Genomic DNA, 22,960 nt, shown 5'->3' with positions numbered 1-22,960 from the left:
ACAGCGTAGCGAGGCAGGCGCTCTTGTCTGCAAGAACCGGGCGGTGGTCGCTCATCTGGTGCAGACGACGACGACGACGAAGTAGAAGAACCACCTACGTTAAAGTTGATTTATGGCTCCTCGACATGATGCCTGCTGCCGTGCCTTGGAGAGCCACGGCGGTTTGGAGGTTGTGCAAGAGCTGGGCCAAGGCGGGCAAGGCCTTGTTCTCCTCTGCACGGACCAGGAAACGAACACGCAACGGGTGGCCTGCAAAACCATCAGGTCGCATGTCATCAAACCTCCATGCCCTAGCCCTAGCAGCAAGAAGCTGCGAACACAGCAGCTGTATCAAGGCCAGGACTCGATTGATCATGGGCATGATCTTTCCTGTACAAGAAAAAGAAAGCTCACCGCAGAGGAGCACTTCACAGACACCCAACTCCGATGGGAGGCCCAGGTGCTTCAGTACCTGAGTGACATACCCGGCGTCCTCCCCCTTGTGGCCACCTTCGAAGGCGATGACACATGCTTCCATCTCCTCACTACCTTCTGTGATGCTGGTGATCTGCTTGCCAAGTTAGACTCTCGCCCTCCTCTCTTCAAGCTTGACGATCGTGAGGCTGCTCCCATCATTGCCAGCCTTGCTCGGACCATTGCATGCTGCCATGCCCGAGATATCATGCATCGTGACATCAAACCAGGAAACATTCTCTTCCGCCACATCAACGACAGCGATGTGCAAGAGGCAGTTCTTGCAGATTTTGGCTTGGCAGCAACCCTAGCTCCAGGAGAGACTCTTTGTGATTGTGTCGGAACCCCACGCTACCAGGCGCCCGAAGTCATCAAGGGCTGTTATGACCGCCGTGCAGATATTTGGAGCCTAGGCGTAGTTGTGCACGTGCTTCTCACATCTACTCTACCCTTTGGCATGCATTGCCTCCCTCGCGATGCTTCTATCCGTGCCATCCATGAAGCCATCCTCTGCAACCACCTGGAACTGGATACCTTCGGCCTCTCATCCTCGGCAAAGGACCTCCTTACTCGAATCCTCTGCAAGGACCCCCATTCGAGGCTCACTTTGGATGAGCTCTTGTGTCATCCCTGGTTACATCTCAATACAGCAAGTGATCATCTGGTCGCTGATCATCAATGGAGCGCCAATGTAGTTGGACCAGCCTCGACGCGAAAAACCAGTCAAAAGTGCATATCAGAAGCTCACTCTGTGACGCCAGCTAATTCTAATTTGCAGCAAATGAATGGAGGCAAATGGTCAGACGTAGCAACGTCCCGCACAGGTGCTGCAGCAGGTCAGGAGAATAAAATGCTGGATAGTCAGCCCGCTCCCAAGCCCAGAAGAGTCGGCGTGGCTATGAGGAGAAAGTGCTACCGACGACAATGGGCTAATGCCCTGCCCGAAAATATTGCCATGGTAAGGGCGGTATGATCTCGATAGTACAGTTTGTTTGGTGGAATGTATCTTGAGGGACAACTGCACCTGATCTCATCAAGAGGTTTGACAATATATCATCTGCTACAATGTTAATGTGGGGAATTAGTTGTAACAATATTGAACTACATTTAGTGTCAATATCAGAGATCATGTGAGTATACGTGCCTTGAGCGCCACTGTACTGTTGCTAATTGCCAGATTAAGCACTCATGAGTCACAAAAGAAGACATGAGGAGTCGGCTCTATTCCAACGATAATAACAAACTACAGTCAGTCTCACAGGGATCGAAGGCAAGCTCATTAAAGTCGAGCTAACATTCTGTTTCTCCATCATGCTGTATGTTGATGAAGGTGATCACCCTCAATTATATATAAGCTTACTGACCAATTTGAAAGGGAAAGTCAGTCTCACAGGGCCTCGATATCTAATGCAGCAGTCCCCCACCCCCACCCCACCCCCGGGCGGCACGCCTCAGATTGGAAGTGTAAGAGGACAAATTTGAAGCAGCAGATAGTGTCACTTTGTAAGGGAGACATCATGACAATAGAATCCTGGTCCTCATGGATATGACTCTCTCTCTCTCTCTGCCCACCCCACCCCAGTACAATACACAATTAGAGAGTGAATCCACACTGCTAACCAGCTTCCAAAGAAGCAGAGATATGACATCGAAAGAATGCAAAGCATTGCAGGTGAAGATCCTGAATATTCAGGGACCTGAATTATTGGAAAAGCAGCTCAAAATAAAAGAGAAATAGCAGATTGGCCGGCTGGACAAGATCCCTGCACCAGTGTTAGGAGAAATAAATTGGGATATCTAAGAAGCAAAAGAACGAGCTGAAGCTGACATGGCCGCAGCTTGTGGCAAGGAAAGCTACAACCAACAGCTTAAGCTGAGGCCTTGCTAAGGAAAGCTACAACCAACAGCTAAAGAGACTTTGCAATTGCAAAAGGTAAATTAAACCAGTGGGAACGTCTCTGGAATTTATTATAACAGGGGGACTTCTTGGACAGCAGTACTGCTGCTACAAAATGTACAAGGCATGCATGCACTTGTTCCCATTTTTATACATCTCCATCGTTGCACTGCAATATCAATACAAACCCCCCATTTCTCGTGGATGTAGGCAACCTGCCGAACCACGTAAATCTCGCTGTCTCGTGCGTTCTACAGTACTGTTTTTCAGTTATTTTACATCCAACACCAGTCTTGCATGTTTCTTTCATATTCCATTAAGCTCTTTCGAGTCAAAATGCTGAATTTTGAAGCAAAGGTAAATATTGCAACAATCTGCTTTCTTTGTTATTGCTTCTAATGTATGAGGTTAGTGCATTGCACTCCTGCACGAATTGGTGAATATGAATACTCACATGCAGACGAAAGGTGGACTGAAATTTTCCAAACCGAGGGTAATATCCCTCCCAGCAGAAAACAAGAACCCTTGTCATCTAATAATAGGACATGTCTGCAAAACGCAGGTGGTGATTACATATAATGCACAATTCTCAAGTTTTCCACAAAGGTCACCGTAGTTTTTTATATGAGCAAGCGACAATGGTTAAGTATGGGGGTGGTTGTCCCCGTGTAGGTGGAGGTGACCGGCACAACCGGTCACACAGTTTTTGGAGGCAGCAGCATGTGGTATGAAATATAATCTGCTACTCCCATCGCATGAGCATGTGCGTGTGTGTAACACAGCGGTTGAGACACACAGAGCTTCAACATCAGTGCATGGTTTGACTCCGTGTGCAACGCGCGTTGACTGATCTTTCGGTCAACCGAATATCAGCTGCTGTGGGTGACTGGAGACCGGCTAGCTTGTTGCCTCGATTGCCAGCTCCCCGATATTTAACCAAAGCCATGAGCAAGCTTGCTATTAATTTTGTTATATTGTCTGAACTAGTCTTGCTAGAGAGAGAGAGAGAGAGAGAGAGAGAGAGAGAGAGAGAGAGAGAAATGAAATGTTATATTAACGTCTTAAAAGGGCCAAAATGACCTATGAGACCACAGCGTTACAATGTGGTAAATCTGATACAAAGTCAGAGTAACAAAATAAAATGACAAAATGATAAACTGATAAAATAAAAGTACTATGGGATCCTAAACTGGTAGGCGTGAACTAAGTAGCTAGCTGGGGGTAGCTAAATCACAAGTCACAAGAGATCCAGCATCAGTCGGTTGTGGATCTCATCAATCTCCTCCATGGCCAACAGTCTGACTGGGCGTCATGCATGTTGGGCCAAAGTGGTCCGAATCCTCATAATAGCCTCTGTCGATGCTGTGTAGTCCTCCGCAGTCATGGGCGTCTCGATCTCCCTAGCTCAGTCGCTCGATCGATCAGTGTACCTCTGGTGTGAGGCGACAAGATCTGCTGTGGTAGTAGCTCCTCTGGTGTCCAGCGTCTGCTCTAAAGAAGTCTGTGACGTGTCTCTGAGACTGGCTAGGCTCTCCTCTCATCAGGCTCTCTTTGTGTCTACGCAGCTCGAGTAGAAACAAACCCAGGCATCTTTGATCCTCGTACCTCATGACTCTGGAGAGTGGTCCAAAGCCCTCTCTAAACAAGCAGTGGAAGCGGCCTCGTATCTCGTAGTAGACGGGGGCAGTGGCATGTGTAGTGTAACTCTGTCTCACGCTCCATGTCACACAAGGTGCATGTCCTGGCCTCTGCTTGCACTCTGTTGTATCTCCTAGTCTCGATCCGCAGCTAGTGTGAAGATGTGCGTATCGGGCCAATAACACACCGTATCCCATGAGACAAGTGGGTGTCCATGTATCTGGGCCTCGTCACAAAACCGTCCGTCGTAAGCTGGAGGAGATGCTCTCTGTAGAAAGACATCTTCGTGCCCATCTCCTGTGCTGACTGTACCCATGTCCTCCTGGTGTCTAGCTGAATCAGGTCTTGGCGGATGAGCGTGGTGGTCTCGGACTATGTAAGAGTCAGAGAGGGTGCATCCAATGGATACTGGAAGGGGGGCAATGTGTCTATATTGAATCCATGTGCCTGGAACCATAACGTCATCTCCCCATACCAACATGCTATGTCTCCCTGCCTGGCTAACTGTTAAGAGGACTCAAGTGCAAGGTGGGCGTATCTATCTCCAGGAAGTTCCCACGAGCGGTGTAGGAAGAAAACAGATCTGGTGAGCGCCTCAACTACTAGTGGGGGAGCAGCTAGCTCTGTTCAGATAACGGCAAACCTATGCAAAGCATCCAAGTGACGTTGCATCCCGTGCAGAGAGTCGGAGATCAGCACAATATCATCAGCATATAACAATAGCGGAATCCATGTCCTTGCCAGCGGTGCACCTCTATCACCATCTCTCTCAATGTAGTCGGAAACCTCATCCACATACATACCAAATAGAGTAGGAGAGGGAGGGCATCCCTGCTTCACCCCAATAGTGGAGTGAACCGGTGTAGATAGACCCTCTAAGGTGCGTACAAGCCCTACTACTGATATGTAGTGCCATGGTCCCCCAAATGAGCTCTGAGGGTACTCCCATCTCCTGTAATCTGCGCATCAATCTAGCTCTGGGTACTGTGTCAAATGATTTGTGGAAGTCCACAAAGCTACAATAGATCCGTCTCCTACGGGATCTACCTTCCTCGATGATGGCCCTGAGTGTCAAAATATGGTCAGGGTGAAAGCATGTATAGGTGGACCGCTTTTGCCACTATATAGTATATGGTGTTTGGGGTTAAGAAAATGGGTGGTTTAAGCATTTGAAACAGTCGGGTTAAATTCAAAATTTATGGAAAAAAAGGGTTAAAATTTGACGTGTACTAAGTGAAAGCGCTTACTCATTAATGATCACCTCAAGGTACGTTCGAGCGCTTAATGCAAATATTCTCTCGAGTCTTGTCCCTCCCACTCTGTCTCGCTCGTTCCTCCCGGGCCTCTCTCTGTCTCGCCAGCGCCATTCAGGTTTCTGATTCCCTCTTTCCTCCATCCTTTGTGTTTCTCTGCTAGCCGAAGCAACAAGCAGCAACATCACAACAACAACAAGCAAATTCAGGAGGAGTACTTTTTGCTGGGCTGGTCATCAACTTCAGTAAAAATCCCTTGTAGCAGCAACATATATGTGTCATCATGTAGCTTGAAGCATTCTATCTCGAATGTTGGTTGAATCTGAATGTGTGGCAAGATAACCAAAGGGGGCTTGGCCTAGTGGTTAAAGTGAATGGGTGGGTGCGTAAGGACCCAGGTTCAACCCTTGGCGATATGGTCTGCCCTCTGTTGGGTGGCAAGATAATCATGGATCGTAACTATTAATGATGCATGTGTAAGTTTAGAATTTATTCTGGAATGTATATGCATTGTGCACATCTAATTGATCACCCTTGTGAATGCTTTATAAGAATGCATCATGCAGCTTGAAGCATGAATGCAGATTTTATCAACTGTGTGTGCATGCTTATACGAATGCATCATGCAGGTTCAAGCATGAATGCATTTAACTATTGATCTTGTATCTATGTGGCATTTGTGATTTTTTCAGGATGAAGAACCAGGCTACAAAAGGACCTTCAGACTCTGACAAGGGTACACCTAGGAAGGGAAAGAGCTCTACGCAGGAGTCGCCTATCAAAACAGGTTAGATGCATCATGCATGCATTTCTAAAATTGGTTTTATGTCTTGTAAAATTTCTGAATTTTTTGCACATGCATGCTACAAAAAGAACTTCCAAGTCCCCCAAGGGTACACCTAAGAAGCAAAATGTTCAGCAGGTTAGATGCAGGTATTTCCCCCATGGATTCAATTAAAGTGTTGCTTTATTAGGAAAAAGTAGTGTGCACACCACTAGTAAATATCAAGTGGGTGAAACCCACTTTTTATGGGTACATCACCACAAAAGTGATACTGGACCACTTTAAAGTACTGGGAAACACTAAAAAGAGGTAAGGTTCTAGTAAAAACTGGCGATACAATGGGTGCATCACTTTCCAGTGGAAAACCCTAACTATTTTGTGGTGAAGCATCACTTTCAAGCGAAGCATCACGATGGTGCTTCTTAACTAGAATGTTATTCGGTACCTTAAAAGTGTGTAAAACCACTGAAAAGTGGTGCTTTTTAACCTGAACGTTATTTGGTTTAAAGTGGTAAACACTAATAAAGTGGTGGTCACCACTTTTTGTGGTTCAAATCACATTTAAGTGGCGGTGCGTGATGGTCAACCACTTTTAGTGCTGTAGAACCACTTTTTAGTGATGCTTTACAAAAGTGCAATAATCGTTAGTTCTGCATCTTTGCTAAAAGTGGTGGTTAAGTGCTTTTAAGTGATGAAGCTTTACAAGGAGATACCACATTCTATTGGTGAAGCACCACTTTTTAGGAGTGTAGCACCAGTTTTAAGTTGTGTACAACAATTCACATCGGTGTAGCACAACTGAACAGTGGTTCAGTCCACTTTTATGTGCTGGCACCACTTTAAAGTGGTGAAGAAACTCCAAAAGGGGATGTATCACTAGAAAATAGTGGTGTAGAAGGACTTTTTAGTGTTACCTAACCAGTTTTAAGCGGTTGAGAACCATTTAGTGGTACACCACCACTTAAAAATTTTGCAGTACCACTGAGAATGGTGCAGAAATCATTTCAACCACTTCTTATTGTTGATAAAACAAGTTTAATTATGGCTCATTACATACTAACATGCATTCTTATATGTTTTTACAGGGAGGTGGACAGTACCACGAGTGGCCTTACCCACTCAAACAAAATTTTGCTTCACCAAGGAAGATTTTCATACCGAATATGGGCTATGCTTGGTTGGCCAGGATCCGAAGCTCCTATGTGATGATGATTTCTCAGATGAGGAGTGGCTTAGTGTATGGCTTTACAAGCGCCACCAAAAGGAGAAGATGCATTTAAAGGGACTGAGGCCTGAAATGTATGAAGAATGTCTCCTGCTATACCACAAAGTATATCAGGGAGCTCCCCCAAACAACGAGGTAGGCGTGCATTTTGCACATGGATTTACTTGGCAGAAGTTCATTAGGAAAAATATGAACCCTCTAGGGGTCCTTTGGGATTAAGGTTAATTAGAGGTCAGCCAATAGGAAGAGGGTGGTGGATACACTCTATACCCTTAAAAAAGTAGAGGGACAAGGTAGCCTTACACCTCTTAATTGCCTCTTACCTAGTGAGAAGGTAAGGGAGGTGGCTAGGGGAAAGAGGGGGGGGGGGGGACCACTTTAACCTCTTTTCTCCCACTTTTTGGCCCGGATTTAAAAATACACTAAAAATTTCAAAATTTCAAAAACTTTCAAATTTCAAGTTTTCCCTCCTTAAAAGGTCTCCAAACCTATTTCATGGTCAAAAAAGTATTTTTGACCTTCAAAAGTTAAAAACGTGCACTAAAAAATCCAAAAAATTGATTTAAAAAAAAAACAAATCAAAACATCATTTTCACCCTCCACAGTCTTTCCAAACCTATTCTATAGCTAAAAAGTGTTTTTCTCTCTCTACAAACCCTTTTCCAAGCTCTCCATTGCTGCAACAACCACATGCACCCCCCTATAGTCCATCATTATCTCTCTTCTAGCTTTCTCCCACCTCCATTGTAGCACCAAGCAAGCTCCTCCTCCATCTCTTCCCCTTGCCCACCATATAGTTTCACACCAAGCTAGCTCCTCTCCCTTCTCTCACCTCCATTACAACATAAAACAAGATTCTACTCATTCTACTTTCATTCACTCACACTACATGGAAACCTCTACTCCCGAAGGTGGAAAAAGTATGAGCTCACATGAGTTGCATACCACAACAATAGGAGGTGTGAATATCGCGTGGGCATTGCAAGGGTTCATCTCCAACATAAAGATAGAATGGTAAGAAAACTACCCTTGTAGCTTACATTCAGAGCTTAACATCATCTCCATCTTTAAGTTTATCATGCTGGAGAGAATTAACCTCTTTATGGCTTTCAGTGTTTAGGCTTCACACCTCATAACACTGGGTGGTGCTATTTTGTTGATGGCTTTGGTGCGCCATCTATAGTTGTGTAGCATGTGATTTGAGTCTCACAATGTAAGTAAGTTGTGTAATCTATGGAGAGTCGTCAAAGATTTTTCTTGTAATTTATTCTTCGTATAATTGTCATTAGATAATTGGAATGATATCATTTTGTACTTTATAACTTTGTGCTCACATAATCTTTTGTTTACTTACAGATTCAACTTGTTTTAAGAGGACATGAGCAAGCAACCATGTGCAGAGATGGAAATCACTCTATTTTTGTTCCTTGAGGAACCTTTCACTACCATGTTAAAAGATTTTGATAAGAATAGTAGGTGTTTTTTAGAATCTTGAACCAATAGGGACTCTCTAGGAGCTCTCATAGAAGCCATCCATATAGTACTACTATCTTCCCTAGTGTCATAGACACACAAATACTCAAGTGTATATGAATCTCTAGATGAGGAAGACAAATACTTGTAAGAGAAGCCTAACAACAACAACATTGTCTCCATTTGTAATTAATTTTCATGAAGCTGGATTCCTCTATAAATGCAATATAAATATGTTTTTTTGTTAAATGGTGTCGCATTGAGTGAGAGTATTTAATTTAGATTACTGAAGTTTCATACAGATCTGAGAAATATTGTTTACTTTTATGGATATTTTGATTTGCCTATACGATGATTCAAGTCGCAAGTCTTAATCACTCCACCTTGAAGAAATTTAAGCAATATTTTGATTTCAGTTTAATCATTAATGGTTATTCTTATTAAAGTGGATCATAAACTTTGTCAAGATGTCCTCATTTGGGGATGTTGAATATATATCATTAGCAATGTTTCACAAGTTGAGAAAGCTAAACTCTTGCTTTCCAACATGTTATTGCTTCCATACTATGCATATGCCAAGCTTGATTAGAGAAATGATCACTTGAGATGGAGGTGTCTATGTATCGGGGTGACTTAGTATTGATTCTTGTTTCATCATACATATATTGTAAAGCCTTTGAGTTTCCAACTTTTTGAGTAGTGTTGACAAGTTTTTGGTATGAAATCTTCTTCAATATCCCTATTCATTAGCTATTGGTAGCTATTTCTTTGGTATTGCTATTTCTTTGGTATTGCTATTTCTTTGGTATTGCTAAAGATGATACCAATAGCTATCACCTTGTGAACTTAACTGTTAAATTCCGGATTTTATTTTTACCATGTAGCTCATTTGGATAGAGAAAGTCTAAACATAAATTATAGATACATGCATTGTTAACATAGAAGATATGTACCACTCGAGCCTCTGTAAACTTCCAATCAAGAAACCTTTGGTTGGATACTATAACAATAGGGGTCACATGTGGTTTCAAATACCAAAGAAATGGCTTAACCAAAACATTCCCAAGAACACTAGGTGGACACAAGGAAGTAAAAATTGGCTCCTTGTTTGGTCGATTTCTAGTGTTCAATGTTTAGTGCACAGGATTTGTGAGGCTGTTGACATGGGGAGTTCACTAAAGTATATGTAACATAGAACATGTGTTCAACAGAAGGGATTTTATATTCTTGTAAAGTTGCACAAACATGTGTAGATAAGGCCTATAAGGGGTACCTTTAATCCATTCTAGTGAACGCACGTGATATAGGAAAATTTTACATAGTGAATGCTCCGGACCTTTGAACACAAAGAAAGAGGGGGGGGGGGGGGGGGGGGGGGGGGGGGGGGGGGGGGGGAGCTCTAATTACATCTGAGTGAAAAGAAGTGGAATTTGTACTGTCATGTTGCATAAAGATTTGCTTTCACTTAATCTAAAAAAAAATTGGTATCCTGGGGTGCAGACAAGTCCATATAATGCAAAAAAAGGGGTGGCCACAAGGGCGCGTAGTGAGCCATCCAAAACTGTTGGATGGGCCATATGTGGGCCCTTGTGGCCACCCTTTTTTTGCATAATTAGGCTATTGCTGCACTCCAGGACCCTGGAAAAGATGAGATGAACCTAAAATTGAACTTTTCAAGGACATTATGCCTTCCTTCAACTCAACTTACTAGTTCCCTGCACCAAAAGGGCAAATCACATTGGATAGTATAAAAATCTAGTCTCATGTTGTATAAACATCTGGTTTCATCAAATATTAACATTCTTGCTATTATAAGGGGTAGACAAGGCCATATAATGCAAAAGAAAGGGTGGCCACAAGGGCGCGCAGGTGAGCCATCCAAAACTGTTGGATGGGCCATCTGCGCGCCCTTGTGGCCACCTTTTTTTTTTGCATAATTAGGCTATTGTTGCACTCAAGGACCTTGGAAAAGGTGAGATGAATGTAAAATTTAACTTTCAAGCACATTATGCCTTCCTTCAACTCAACTTACTAGTTCCCTGCACCAAAAGGCCAAATCACATTGGCCAATATAAAAATCTAGTCTCATGCTACATAAACATCTGGTTTCATCAGCTATTAACATTTTTGCTATCCTAAGGGGCCAACAAAGCTAGAAAATGCAAAAAAAAGGGTGGCCACAAGGGCGCGCGGATGAGCCATCCAAAACTGCTGGATGGGCCATCTGCGCGCCCTTGTGGCCACCCTTTTTTTTGCATAATTAGGCTATTGTTGCACTCAAGGACCTTGGAAAAGGTGAGATGAATGTAAAATTTAACTTTTCAAGCACATTATGCCTTCCTTCAACTCAACTTACTAGTTCCCTACACCAAAAGGCCAAATCACATTGGACAATATAAAAATCTAGTCTCATGCTACATAAACATCTGGTTTCATCAGCTATTAACATTTTTGCTATCCTAAGGGGCCAACAAAGCTAGAAAATGCAAAAAAAAGGGTGGCCACAAGGGCACACCGATGAGCCATCCAAAACTGCTGGATGGGCCATTTGCGCGCCCTTGTGGCCACCCTTTTTTTGTATTTTCTAGTTTTGTTTGCCCCTTAGGATGACAAAAATGTTAATATTTGATTTAAATTTAACTCTTCATGGCCAGAACCACTTAACTTAAAACACATGGATAAACCGAAAAGCCAAATCACTATGGAGACAGTAGACACAACTCTTAATCATTTTGTCATTGCAAAGTCATCTGAAATGATTTGAGCCTCTACAACTTCTTGAATAGCCTCCAACGCTATTGCTTGCATTTTATACTGACTTTGAAGCACCTCCTTCACCATGTGAGCATATTTTTGATGCATGGCCATGATTCAAGTGTTAAGTTTTTTTTATAATAAAATTTAAGTGTTGAACTTTTCGGTTGTTTTCAACTGCTTCTAGATTTCAATCGGCTCCGAATCTGTCTGGGCTTGTCTCACATGAATTTGTTCATCTCATCGCATTCTTCGACCATCATGTGATGAGAAAAAATCATATCTTGCTCGTATTCTCCAAAAATCAACGTGCAAGTTGACAATTTATTTAAAAATGATGTAAAACATACATTTTTTACTTTTTTCTTAATCTACGGGCTCCAACGAGCATTAAAACCATGGAATCTGAAAATACTCAAAGAACCATTGTTTTTTATTGTGTTAAGGACTGTACTTCCTACATACAAAACTTTCCCAAAATCTCGCCCTAACACCTTCAAAAGTGGCTTCCAAGGAGTGCACTCGGTCAAAATTTGAAACTGAAGAAAAACAAATCAGAATGAACTCCTAGACTGTGTATAAACTTTAGAATAACCAAAATTTCCTTTAAAAAAAAGTTATGCTAAAAATTTGAAAATAGCCACCCCTTGGACTCCCCACAACGATAGAAGTCAAAGGGTTCAAGGAGAGGTATGGTGTCACAAGTGCATGGTGGGAATCTCATCGAGGTTTATTCCGTCAAGATCTCTTGTACTTTATCATGTCTTCTCATGTACAATCTTACCAAAAAAAAAAAAATTGACACTTTAAATGACTACAAATATTATTTAACTTATCAAACAATCTAAAATTGGTAGACCAAGAGTGCTCTTACACATCAACAAACAAAAAAGTCCAAACTTCTTCTCATTAACTTTGATAAACATACATTCGTGAACAACTTCCAAGGGGTAGTGCATTCATAGTTCTTACATCCATTCCATGACATGGTATGCTCATGGGGTGACCTATCATATAAAAATATCTCTGGTGGGGGTGCCCTCATGTTAGGAAAGGGTGTGCTGCTGATGAAAAGCTGTTGTATTGTCCTACTAAGGATCTCTCCATGTTAGCATAGTGATTTTTGGTGTAGTGGGAGCCACATTGCTTGAGGAGAGCTTTGTGCCACCGTAAAAGCTTCATGTTATGCCGGTTCCTTGAGCCATTTTTGCAAACAACGCCACTTAACTAGCATAGTAAGAGGTCACCTTGTATCATGACGCATTAGAGACATGTTCTTCAAACAAAAATATCTATGAATTCAACATTTTTAAGCTGTATAATAAAGACACTTGTTAAGTATATGTTGTACAAATTTGCAAGTATTTCCATCCAACTAGGAATAAAAAATCCTAAAATATATATTAGGATGAGATTACCCACCTCTAATAAGGATGGATTTGAAGCACCTACCTGCAAGATGTAACAAAGAAGGCTGTTTTAGAGGAAAAGTGGTGACACTTGACCTCTCTAACCTGCACCCACTGTTTCTTGTAATGCCACTGTTTTGAGCTGAAGCTAGAGCTTGACATTCATGCATCCACGAATGCAAAGAAGCACCTGCACCCATACACAACCAATTGCAATAGCCTAACAAGTCTACTTCTCTTCTCCCAAGATATTGAAGAACCATAAACATTCGTCTCACCGACAGTATGACGATCTTGGGATGACCTCTGCTCACCCTCACGTGCGGCCTTCGGTGCAAACACCGCGGACAAGCAATATGTACACTTTTGTTGTGCGGAGTACATGGTGGTGGAGGCATACGATTTGTGATGTCCGTGAGCACCATGGCAGCTGTTGCGTGAGGAAGCAAAGAATGAAAAGAAAGAGGGGGGAGGGAGAGGGAGGAACATGGGAGGAGAGAAGGGGGTAGGGGGGGAGAGGGAGAGAGAGGGGAGGAGGAGGAGAGAAGGGGGTAGGGAGGGAGAGGAGAGGGATAGAGGAGGAAGGAGGAGGAGAGAACAAAGGTTTTTTTTTTGGGGATTTTTTTTTGAAAAAGTGGACTTTTAGTATTTGTAGGTTTAAAAAAATGTCAAAAAATGATTTTTTTGATGTGTATATATGTTGGGAGGGAGTTTTAAGTCAAAAATAAGTAAAAATAACTTTTAAGTCAAATTTTGGCTCTTAGTGACCCACGTTTTTGCTGATGTGGACACACCCCTTTACTCCCTTCACTTTCCAAAAGCTAGAGAGAGAAAGTGACCTCTTAGGTCCACATCCTACATGTGTCTAAAAAAAAGGCTAGAAAAATCTACTCAAAACTAGCTTCTTGAATGCCCTTGTCCCCTTAACCCTACACAACATTAGCCTTAATCCCTAAAAATTAGGATTCCTTACAAGGCCCATGAAAAGTCCATATTTCTCCTAATGTGCAAGGCCACTTAAGATTCTGAAGGTTTAGTTGCATGGGCTGTGTATGCTGAAGGTGTTATCAAAATGTTACGCCAAAAGAAAACTTTAAATAGGAAATTGGAGAAATGGAGGTCCACAAACGGTCCATGTCTTGGAAGCGAGTGGAAATTTAATGCAGAAAATATGCCTAATTACACTGACAGTACTGGCACAGGCTTTGACTGGCAGACATACTCAGGTGGACATCAATTTTCAGGGCAGGCTAAGGAGGAATTTCTAAAGAAGCGGGCCTTTGGCTCGATGGGAACATTTGGAATGTCAAATGTTGAACCTCGACTACATTTTCTGCATCAACGGCTGATGTAGCAGCTATTTCTAACATGAAGGCTAATGCTGCTGAAAAGTTAAAAGAGAAGCAGCAATGTCTTGAAGCAATAAAAATTGCTTTAGATCAATCAAAGACAAAGAGAGATGAGCAGGTTGGTTTGATGCGAGGCGCCGCCAAGATCGTAGAGAGAATGAACAAGGATATGGAGAAACTCAAGTTGCATAAGGCTGGGCTTGTACCAAACGAGGAAGCAATGGCAAAGCTTGAGACCTTGATTCAAATAAGAAAGGAGGCTCTCAAAGACATGGGACTTGATATTGAAGTGCACAATCTCGATAACCTAGGTGAAGAGGCAGCACAGTTACAGGTATGTAAGCTTGATTGATTCACCTAGTAGTAGTTGATATTACTTAAAAGTGGTTAAACTCTAATTAGGAAAAAATGGTTAGAGACCATTTTATATGGTAAAAGACCACTTAAATGTGTTTATATAACACTCTTAAGTGGTACCACATAAAGTGATGAAGACTCTTGAAAGTAATGCACAAACACTTATACTGTTTTATAAAGTATCCAGTGCTATTTTTTTACAAGGTCAGCATGACACTTTGTTATGGGAAGTAGAAGTGGCGACAGGGAATCTTCGATTTGTGGAAACGATTATTAATTTGTTCAAGTCAAGAATGCCTATCCTTCCTGTCAGGCCGCCTGTTCATTTGGGATCGGGACAATAGCTGTGTGCAGTTAGGTGATTGTGTTGCTTGTGGGATGTCTATCATGCAGACTGTTGTTACCGGTGTCTACATGCTCCGGTGTCAACATCCGTATCACCCACTTTGTTTTGTAACTGCCTGTAAGTCTGTCGGCAAGTGTCTATTTCATGGATGTGAGGAACCTTTAAAAGATGCTTTGAATCTGTTGGCACCTGGAGAGGCAAACATGGATGAGCATGTTGGTACAGGTAATCGATGTTTTTATAGCTTATGATATGAAGCTGATTGTAGATTCATTTCTTGACCATTTTGTTTCTTTTCTCCATGTAATTGCAGAGAAAGATCCAATGGAAGGCATCTTTGGACCTCCTGTTGATGGAATTGGTAATATTCTGTGGAACATTCTTCTCTTTGAATGTTCACATAACTTAATATTGAGTATTATTACATTGTCTTTTATGTAGCACACTCCCAAGCTGGGTCATCACGCAAGCCCAATATTGATAGCATGTGGGGTGGGTGCGGGGATAAGAATGCATCCCAGAAACAAGCAGGTGAAGACACTCCGGACCAACAAAAGGCAGAAAAAAGGGTTGAAAAAAGAGCAGATGTAGTGGGAGCTCAAGGTGACGCATCCAAGGAGTCAACCGAGGTGCCTCTGAAGCCAGAACCTGCAATGAACAAGGACGTAGAGGACGCTGAAAAATCATCTGAGAAGCCAATTGAAAAGGATACAACAGTGAACTTGTCTGATGAGGACTCACAACTTCTTATTTCACAGGTTTGTGCAGAGATTTTGGGGCGTAGGAAAAAGAGGAGCAACACTAAAGAGCGCGCCACACCAAAGAAAAAAGCTAAGGTTGCATCCGAGCCTCCAGAGCCTACTCGGAGGTAAAAAATCCAAGGAGCCTTCATCTGCTTGGAAAAAGACAAACCTCCAAGCACCCAACCTTAAACCTCCCAAACCAAAGTCCCGCAAGAAACTTCTGTAGCCCCTATTAACCTTTTGTGCTTTGTAGCCTCTTTGTAATTTTGTCTTTGTACCCTCATTTTGATGATAATGAAATGACGGCTTTATTTTTCGTTCACTAGTTGTTTATTGCTCATTGATTGTCTATTTATTGTACTCATATTGTTCATTGACTGTCTATTTATTGTACTCGTATTGTTCTTTCCGACATCATCATGAGCATCTTCAAGTAGAGCTTATTTTTTCTCTCCAGTATCTCTTGCCAAAAAGGTTAATGTCAGTCTGATTGAGGTTTTTAAGGATCGCTACTTGTACATGGAAGAACTTAGATGGATTGGAGATGTTCAAGAACCAGATGAGAAGGTTGAAGACATAGCAGCTAAGCAGGATGCAGATGTAACACCAGATAAAGTAGAGGAAGACCAGGAACCAGCAGTTTGCCCCGAAATTGAGGAGATTTCGCCAAACTGCCTTGGATGGGGATATCTTGTTTCGAATTTTTGCAAGATCAAAAAGCTCATCATCCTTGATCTCGATGGACTATTCGTGAAACGAGATGTAACCAAACGTGATCCAAAGACTGGACAACTTAAACACCCTCCACGTCCAGCTTCTGACAGAGTTAAACTAAAAAGAGTGGACGAGAAGTTGTGGATCTACTACTGTAGAGATGTTGAGCAATTTGTTTGGGATTTGAGGCAAATAGCAGATGCAATGATTTGGAGTACTTGTACTGCTGCTAACATTGAGCATATCCTCAATACATGTTGGCCAGACATATGGGAACATATGACTTATTACTTTAGGGATCTCTTCTCAAACTGGCAATGTGAAAAGTGGTCGTATTTTGAAGAGATTGCTGGAGCTCCAAGAGACCTTGCACGTGAACCTGTGTCTTTCAAGCCCCTGTACCATGTTTGGAACAAGTTTCCAGAATACGACTCCTCTCAGACATTGCTGGTAGATGACTCCAGATATAAAAATATGCGCAATGTCTGGGACAACTGTATATGTCCACCCACCTTTGATCCTCTTGATGAAGAACAAGACCCTGATTACCTCACGCGCACACTGTTTCCATGGCTGTGCAGATGGGCACTAACCCCCAATACCTTGGAGTATACAAAGGCAAACCCCATCAGCAATCCCAAAGATGAACTTTCGAGTCTAGTCTTTGAGAACTTTGTTATAAATGAAGATGAATGAGATTGTACATCTGGAAGTGCCAGAAACATTATATATTGTACATTCTTGGTGGATATGTAGACGTTTCTGGATAATTGTTGTAATATACTTTTTGAAATATACATAATTTCTGGCACTTTAGTGTCTCTGCACTATACGTGTCTCTACACTTCTGAATGTCTCAGAACCACTTTTTAGTGGTGCTAAACCCCTAAAACGTGGTTAAATTTTTATTATGTTATTGCAACAGTTTTTCTGGAACTACAACACCATTTAATGGTGATTTTTGGGGGGAGTGGTGAAGCATTCTTAACCACTTTTTAGTTGGGCTAAACCACTTTAGTACCACTAAAAAGTGGTAAATTTTTATTGAGTTTTTCTGAAACTGCAACACTTTTTAGTGGGGCTAAACCACTTTTTAGTGGTGCTAAACCACTTTAGTACCACTAAAAAGTGGTAAATTTTTATTGAGTTTTTTTGAAACTGCAACACTTTTTAGTGGTGATGTTTGGGGGGGGGGGGGGTGGTGAAGCATTCTCAAAAACCAACATGTCAATTCCATCGTACGTTTACACCAATTCCATCTTGTTCAATCTTTCACTAGATGATATAAAATCAGATTTGATTTACAATTCAAAGGGCATGCTATTGTATATTGCCTCATGGTTTTCATGGAAAGTTCAAACACTTATCCTATGCCATCGAGCACTACAGGCTCCATAGGGAACTTTATTGCCCTTATCAAGTGGGAATATATGAAAACTACTGGCTTGTTATCCCACAGCTCATACAAGTTTTCTTGTAGGGATTTATACCAATGGCCCGTAACCATATAAGTATGCTTCTCTATCTTGTTGCCCCATGCATCAATTTGCTCGTTAGTTGTTAGGCCCTTAGCTACTACACACTTCAAAATGTGGAAGTCAACAGCCTCCTCATTATTCTCTTCAGAAGTGACAACAAAATTGTCTCCAGGTGTGGGAGCATCGCTTAAGGAGTCATAATGACCTGCATAAGTGGCACCATGGAACTCCTCATCGTCTGAGTCTCCGTATGACTGGGAATCATTAGCAAGTGGCTCCAAAGTGTGATATTGCCACGTCTCCACATGTGATATGTTCATACACTTTCTCCAATGGCCAAGCCTACAAGGAAAACAAAAGCATGACAACCGTTTTGATCGCAATGCACAAGTGTTGTTCTCAGAATACCCATTCACACAGTGCATTGCTCTTGAGCCCTTCAATGGTTTGCAGTCCCATTGATGGGATCCATGAACATCGCCTAGCTTGACCTCCCAGAACACCCTACTGACCTCCCTCTTTTGCTTGTCATACATAGTAGTTGCTCCAGTATTGAGATGCATTCTCAAAAAAGAGACAACTTCAATTGCATAAGTCAACCGCACACTATTTTGCTTCAATTGCTCATGAGTTAGAGCCCTTTTAATGACAGCCCCAGCCCCATCATGTTCCCCCTTTCCATGTCCTGAGAAAAAAAAATTCCAATTCATTTCCATGCCAGTAAGGCTCCAATATCTAGCAACAAAGTAAAACGGTCGCTTTGCTTTAAATTGTGAAGCTGCGCCATCTGACCAAACCCAATGTTTTTTAAAGCTTAGCCCTTGATCTCTCAACCATTGAGCATGTAAGAGAAAAGCATGCTGCACAAATAAGGTGTCATGTTGTTTATCATCTGAGACAAAAAAGTGCATGGTCTTCTTTATTGCACCTGATGCGATGCGGAAATAAGTAATCAGGACAAAGATAGTGACCTGCTTAGTGTACCAATGCATTGACTGGATCTCATTTTGCTCCTTGAAGGAGTAGTTCTCTGCAAAGTCAACGACGGAGACAACCACATCATCTGGAAACAAAGAAATGCAGTCCTTTGAACTGTTGTGCTTGCCACCTAAATATAAAATTGTGAGTGACATACTTCTTCAAGTGGTCTTGGTACACTCGCAAAAGTTCTCTAGGCAGCATTTTCTTGTGGACAATGTCTTTCACAGTGCTCTTTCTAGCTTCATTGTTTAATCCAGTGGCACCCACTATATTTTCTCTCAACTTCTTCTCTTGGACAGATCTGAATATTACCTACACCGCATGCATTGCATGTTCCCATTAAGCATTGGTAGCTATGGAAACTATGTTCTGTAAGTATAGGGCAGAGTATAGACTCCAACAGTGAAGTGGTACTCATACTTGCATTTTTGTATGCAAGACATCCATGGTTGACAACTTCATCATGATGAAAGCATAAAGGGCAGCTGCACATGCAACAAGAACCATGAAGATCAAAACTTCGAGTCCGCATGTGATTTACTGCCTCTTTAAGGAAAATCATTTGTACATGCACAATACAACAGCAAGTGTAGCGATCCCTCAATTTTCGGACAAAGAACGGTTTCATAGACTCGAAGCAACGTTGCAAAATCTGAATATCTGCATACTTTGTCTTGAATCTTAAATAAAGCTCCACTTGCAAGATACATGTATACAAATGTTAAAAATAAACTTAGCATTCAAAACTGGTTAAATTGTTTCAAAACATTAAAAAGTGATTCTATATCACTAAAAACTGGTGTGCACCACTAAAAACTAGTAATGATACAGTCAGTAGTATTGTTTTACCTGTGAAAATAATGCACCACAAATACAAATTAGTGTAGAAACTAGTAACCATACAAAAAGGTAGAATATTAAGAGGTTGTGTGAGGACAACTTAATAGTGGTGAGAAACCGCATTCAGCGTAACTAAAAAGTGGTTTGGCACGACTTAAAAGTGAATTCAAACCACTTTGACGGTGATGAACCGCCAATAAAAAATGGTGTGCACTGCTTGAATATGGTGGGCAACGATTAAAAAGTGGTGAGTAAGGACATGAAAGTTCTGGGGAAGTTCAGAACTAGCACTTAAAAAGTAGCTGGGAGGGACAAAATACTAGGCGACAGACCAGCATTAGCACTAGATAGTAGTCCAACACAACTTGAAAGTGGAGGAGCTCTTGTGAAAAGTGTTTGATGACCACTTTAGAGTGGTGAGCGACTAGTTCAAAGTGGCCAGTCACCAATTAAAATCTAGCACTTAAAAAGTAGCTGGGAGGGACAAAATACTAGGCGACATACCAGCATCAGAACTAGATAGTGGTCCAACACAACTTGGAAGTGGAGAAGCTCTTGTGAAAAGTGCTTCATGACCACTTGAGAGTGGCGAGCAACTACTTCAAAGTGGGCAGTAACCACTTGAATGCGGATTCTGGTCACTTGAATGCGGTTTCTGACCACTTGAAAGCGGAAACTTGCCGCTTGATTGCAGTGACAAGGTTTTAGATACCACTTGAAAGTGGTGTTTTGCCACTTGGGAGTGGTGCCTCATCACTTGCATGGAGTGATGACTGACGTAGTGACTTAGCACATGAAAGTGGTGTCTCACCACTTGATGACCACTTAAAATTAGTGAGCAACTACTTCAAAGTGGGCAGTCACCACTTGAACGCTGATTCTGGTCACTTGAATGCGGTGTTTGGCCACTTGAAAGCGGGAGCTTGCCGCTTGATTGCAGTGACCAGGTTTAAGCTATCACTTGAAAGTGGTATCTCACCACTTGATGACCACTTGAGAATGGTGATAAACTAGTTCAAAGTGGGCAGTCACCACTTGAACGCGGATTCAAGTCATTGGAATGCGGTGTTCGGCCACTTGAAAGTGGTGTCTCACCACTTGGGAGTGGTGTCTCACCACTTGCATGGAGTGATGACTAACGTAGTACTTTGCACATGAAAGTGGTGTCTCACCACTTGATGACCACTTGAGAGTGGTGAGAAACTAGTTCAAAGTGGGCAGTCACCACTTTAACGCGTTTTCTTGTCACTTGCATGTGGTGTCTAACCACTTGAAAGCGGGAACTTTCCGCTTGATTGCAGTGATAAGGTTTTAGTTACTACTTGAAAGTGGTGTCACACCCCTTGGGAGTGGTGCCTCACCACTTGCATGGAGTGATGGACTGACGTAGTGACTTAGCACATGAAAGTGGCTTCTCACCACTTGAATGCGGTCAGACACCATGTGAAAGTGGTTTTTATACTTGTAAGTGTTGTGTCCACCGCTTCATTGTGGTGTGACAGCACTTGTAAGTGTTTAATAACAAAATGTGTTCAAACTCCACTAATATGGTTTTGGTTACCATCATAAGGTGGTGGGAACCATTTGTGCAGCAGCAGTAAAAAGTCTATGGCACTACTATAACTGTTGCACCATGACTAAAAGCTGCTACATCACTTGGAAAAAGTGAGATGCACCACCAAAAACGTTTGCACCTGTAACACCCCTACGAGTTTGTAAAACACGTCTGTTAGCATTGGGTAAACAAGACTTTTTAGTGGGTGAACACCACTTTGTAGGGTTTACGGTGAAGCGTTGGTGCATTTCTAGTAAAAACTGTTTCTTAAACATTAAAACCTGCTGCAAAACATTAAAAACTGGTTCAAAGACACTAAAAAGTGGTGTGGAAACACAAGTAAAAGTGCTTCAAAAACATTTAGAACTATTGATCAAATTTTAGAAGTGGTTCAGATTCAATTAGAGACCAGTATAGTAATGTTTCACCACTTTTTAATGTTGCAGCACCACTAGAAAGTGGTGCAAAACACCAAAACAAGCTGTAGCACTAATAAAAAGAAGCATAGAAACATAATGTTATGGTAGTAATGAGTTGTAGCACCAATAAAAAGTGGTATAGAAACATAATGTTGTAGCAGGAATATGAGTTGTAGCACCAATAAAAAGTGCTAAAAAAATATATCAATTACCTGAGGGTCCTCAAGAAGGTGGATTGGATGCTTTACATATGAACATCTAGCTAGTCTCTTACTGCAAACATCTTTCTTGTTGGGGGACACCCTCGTCTCATCCGTCCAAAATTGAAAGACTATGTATTTAACAGTTTGAGTGATGTGAGTTCTCCGTGCATCATCTCTATGACACGCAGATGCAGGGAACGAACCATCGGATTCACTTGACACTATTAAGTGATGTTTGGCTGAATATAAGTTTCTTTTGTGGATCCCCATAAGCTTGGCAGCTTGCGGTATGCTCATGTCAGTGTTTTGCTCCTTGCTTCCACCATTCACCAACATCATCATTACTGATTTCTTCACAAAAAACTCGTCTGAAGATCTTGGGACCTTCACATGATTCAAAGTGTTGCGGATGTTTCTTAGCATAATTGCTTCCAACTCTTTGGATTTACTCTGCATAGTAAGGAAGCAAGGATGTTGAAGAAGTTCATCAAAGATTTCCTTCCTACCACTTGCATCCATTCCCACGGTTAAGGTATCAAAGTGTTGTACCATAGATTGACATATCCTTCGTTTCTTTCTTTCATCCATCTCCCCTGTATTGCTTTCCGTCACAAAGTTGACCGTTGCTTGATGTTGCTTTCGTTTCTGAGCAGCCCAATATTCCCTCATTAATTTTCTGCGCTGAAGTTGATCTTCTCTACTCAATGACGATGAGCTGATAGACAGTTCTTCACTGTGCTCCATTGTTGCAGTACTTTCAAAGGATTGCTCTACAAGAAATACAATACAAATCATAACTACATGCTATACTTTTAATTAATACATGGCACTTCTTGCACTAATTAGCAAGATACTAACAAAGCATAATAAGTGTTTACATACCTCAAGAATCATCAAGTAGAAGAGGAACCTATAGAGATAGAGTTCGTGAGAGAGAGAGAAAGAGTGCTAAGAGAGAGAGAGATGAGCGCGAGCTCAGACACAAGAGGAGCCATGCTTAGAGAGAGAAAGAGAGAGAGAGAGAGAGGGGACTGACCGGTACAGAAAGCTCAGCAAGAGCTCTGTGAGAGAGAGACAGAGAGGAGCTAG

The 22,960-nt window shown here is 41.9% G+C and overlaps 2 protein-coding genes across 2 annotated transcripts; one reads left to right on the top strand and one right to left on the bottom strand.

Annotated features, from left to right (window-relative positions):
• On the top strand, nucleotides 1-2,871 carry LOC147440285 (calcium-dependent protein kinase 20-like). Its single transcript, XM_086483500.1, has one exon. The coding sequence runs from the start codon at nucleotides 113-115 to the stop codon at nucleotides 1,424-1,426; it is 1,314 nt and encodes a 437-aa protein (XP_086339626.1). The 5' UTR covers nucleotides 1-112; the 3' UTR covers nucleotides 1,427-2,871.
• Nucleotides 2,872-19,315: 16,444 nt separating this feature from the next.
• On the bottom strand, nucleotides 19,316-22,615 carry LOC147440284 (uncharacterized). Its single transcript, XM_086483283.1, has 2 exons — nucleotides 22,013-22,615; nucleotides 19,316-19,339 (listed from the first exon to the last, which is right to left on the bottom strand). Exons 1-2 carry the CDS (start codon nucleotides 22,613-22,615, stop codon nucleotides 19,316-19,318), a joined length of 627 nt encoding a protein of 208 aa, XP_086339409.1.
• Between the last annotated feature and the right edge of the window lie 345 nt (nucleotides 22,616-22,960).

This window comes from Adiantum capillus-veneris, chromosome 15 (genome assembly GCF_014529385.1).
Source record: "Adiantum capillus-veneris isolate H3 chromosome 15, ASM1452938v2, whole genome shotgun sequence".
NCBI lineage: Eukaryota > Viridiplantae > Streptophyta > Polypodiopsida > Polypodiales > Pteridaceae > Adiantum > Adiantum capillus-veneris.
The sequence above is the reverse complement of the archived record's forward strand: the minus strand, read 5'-3'. Positions and strand labels throughout refer to the sequence as shown.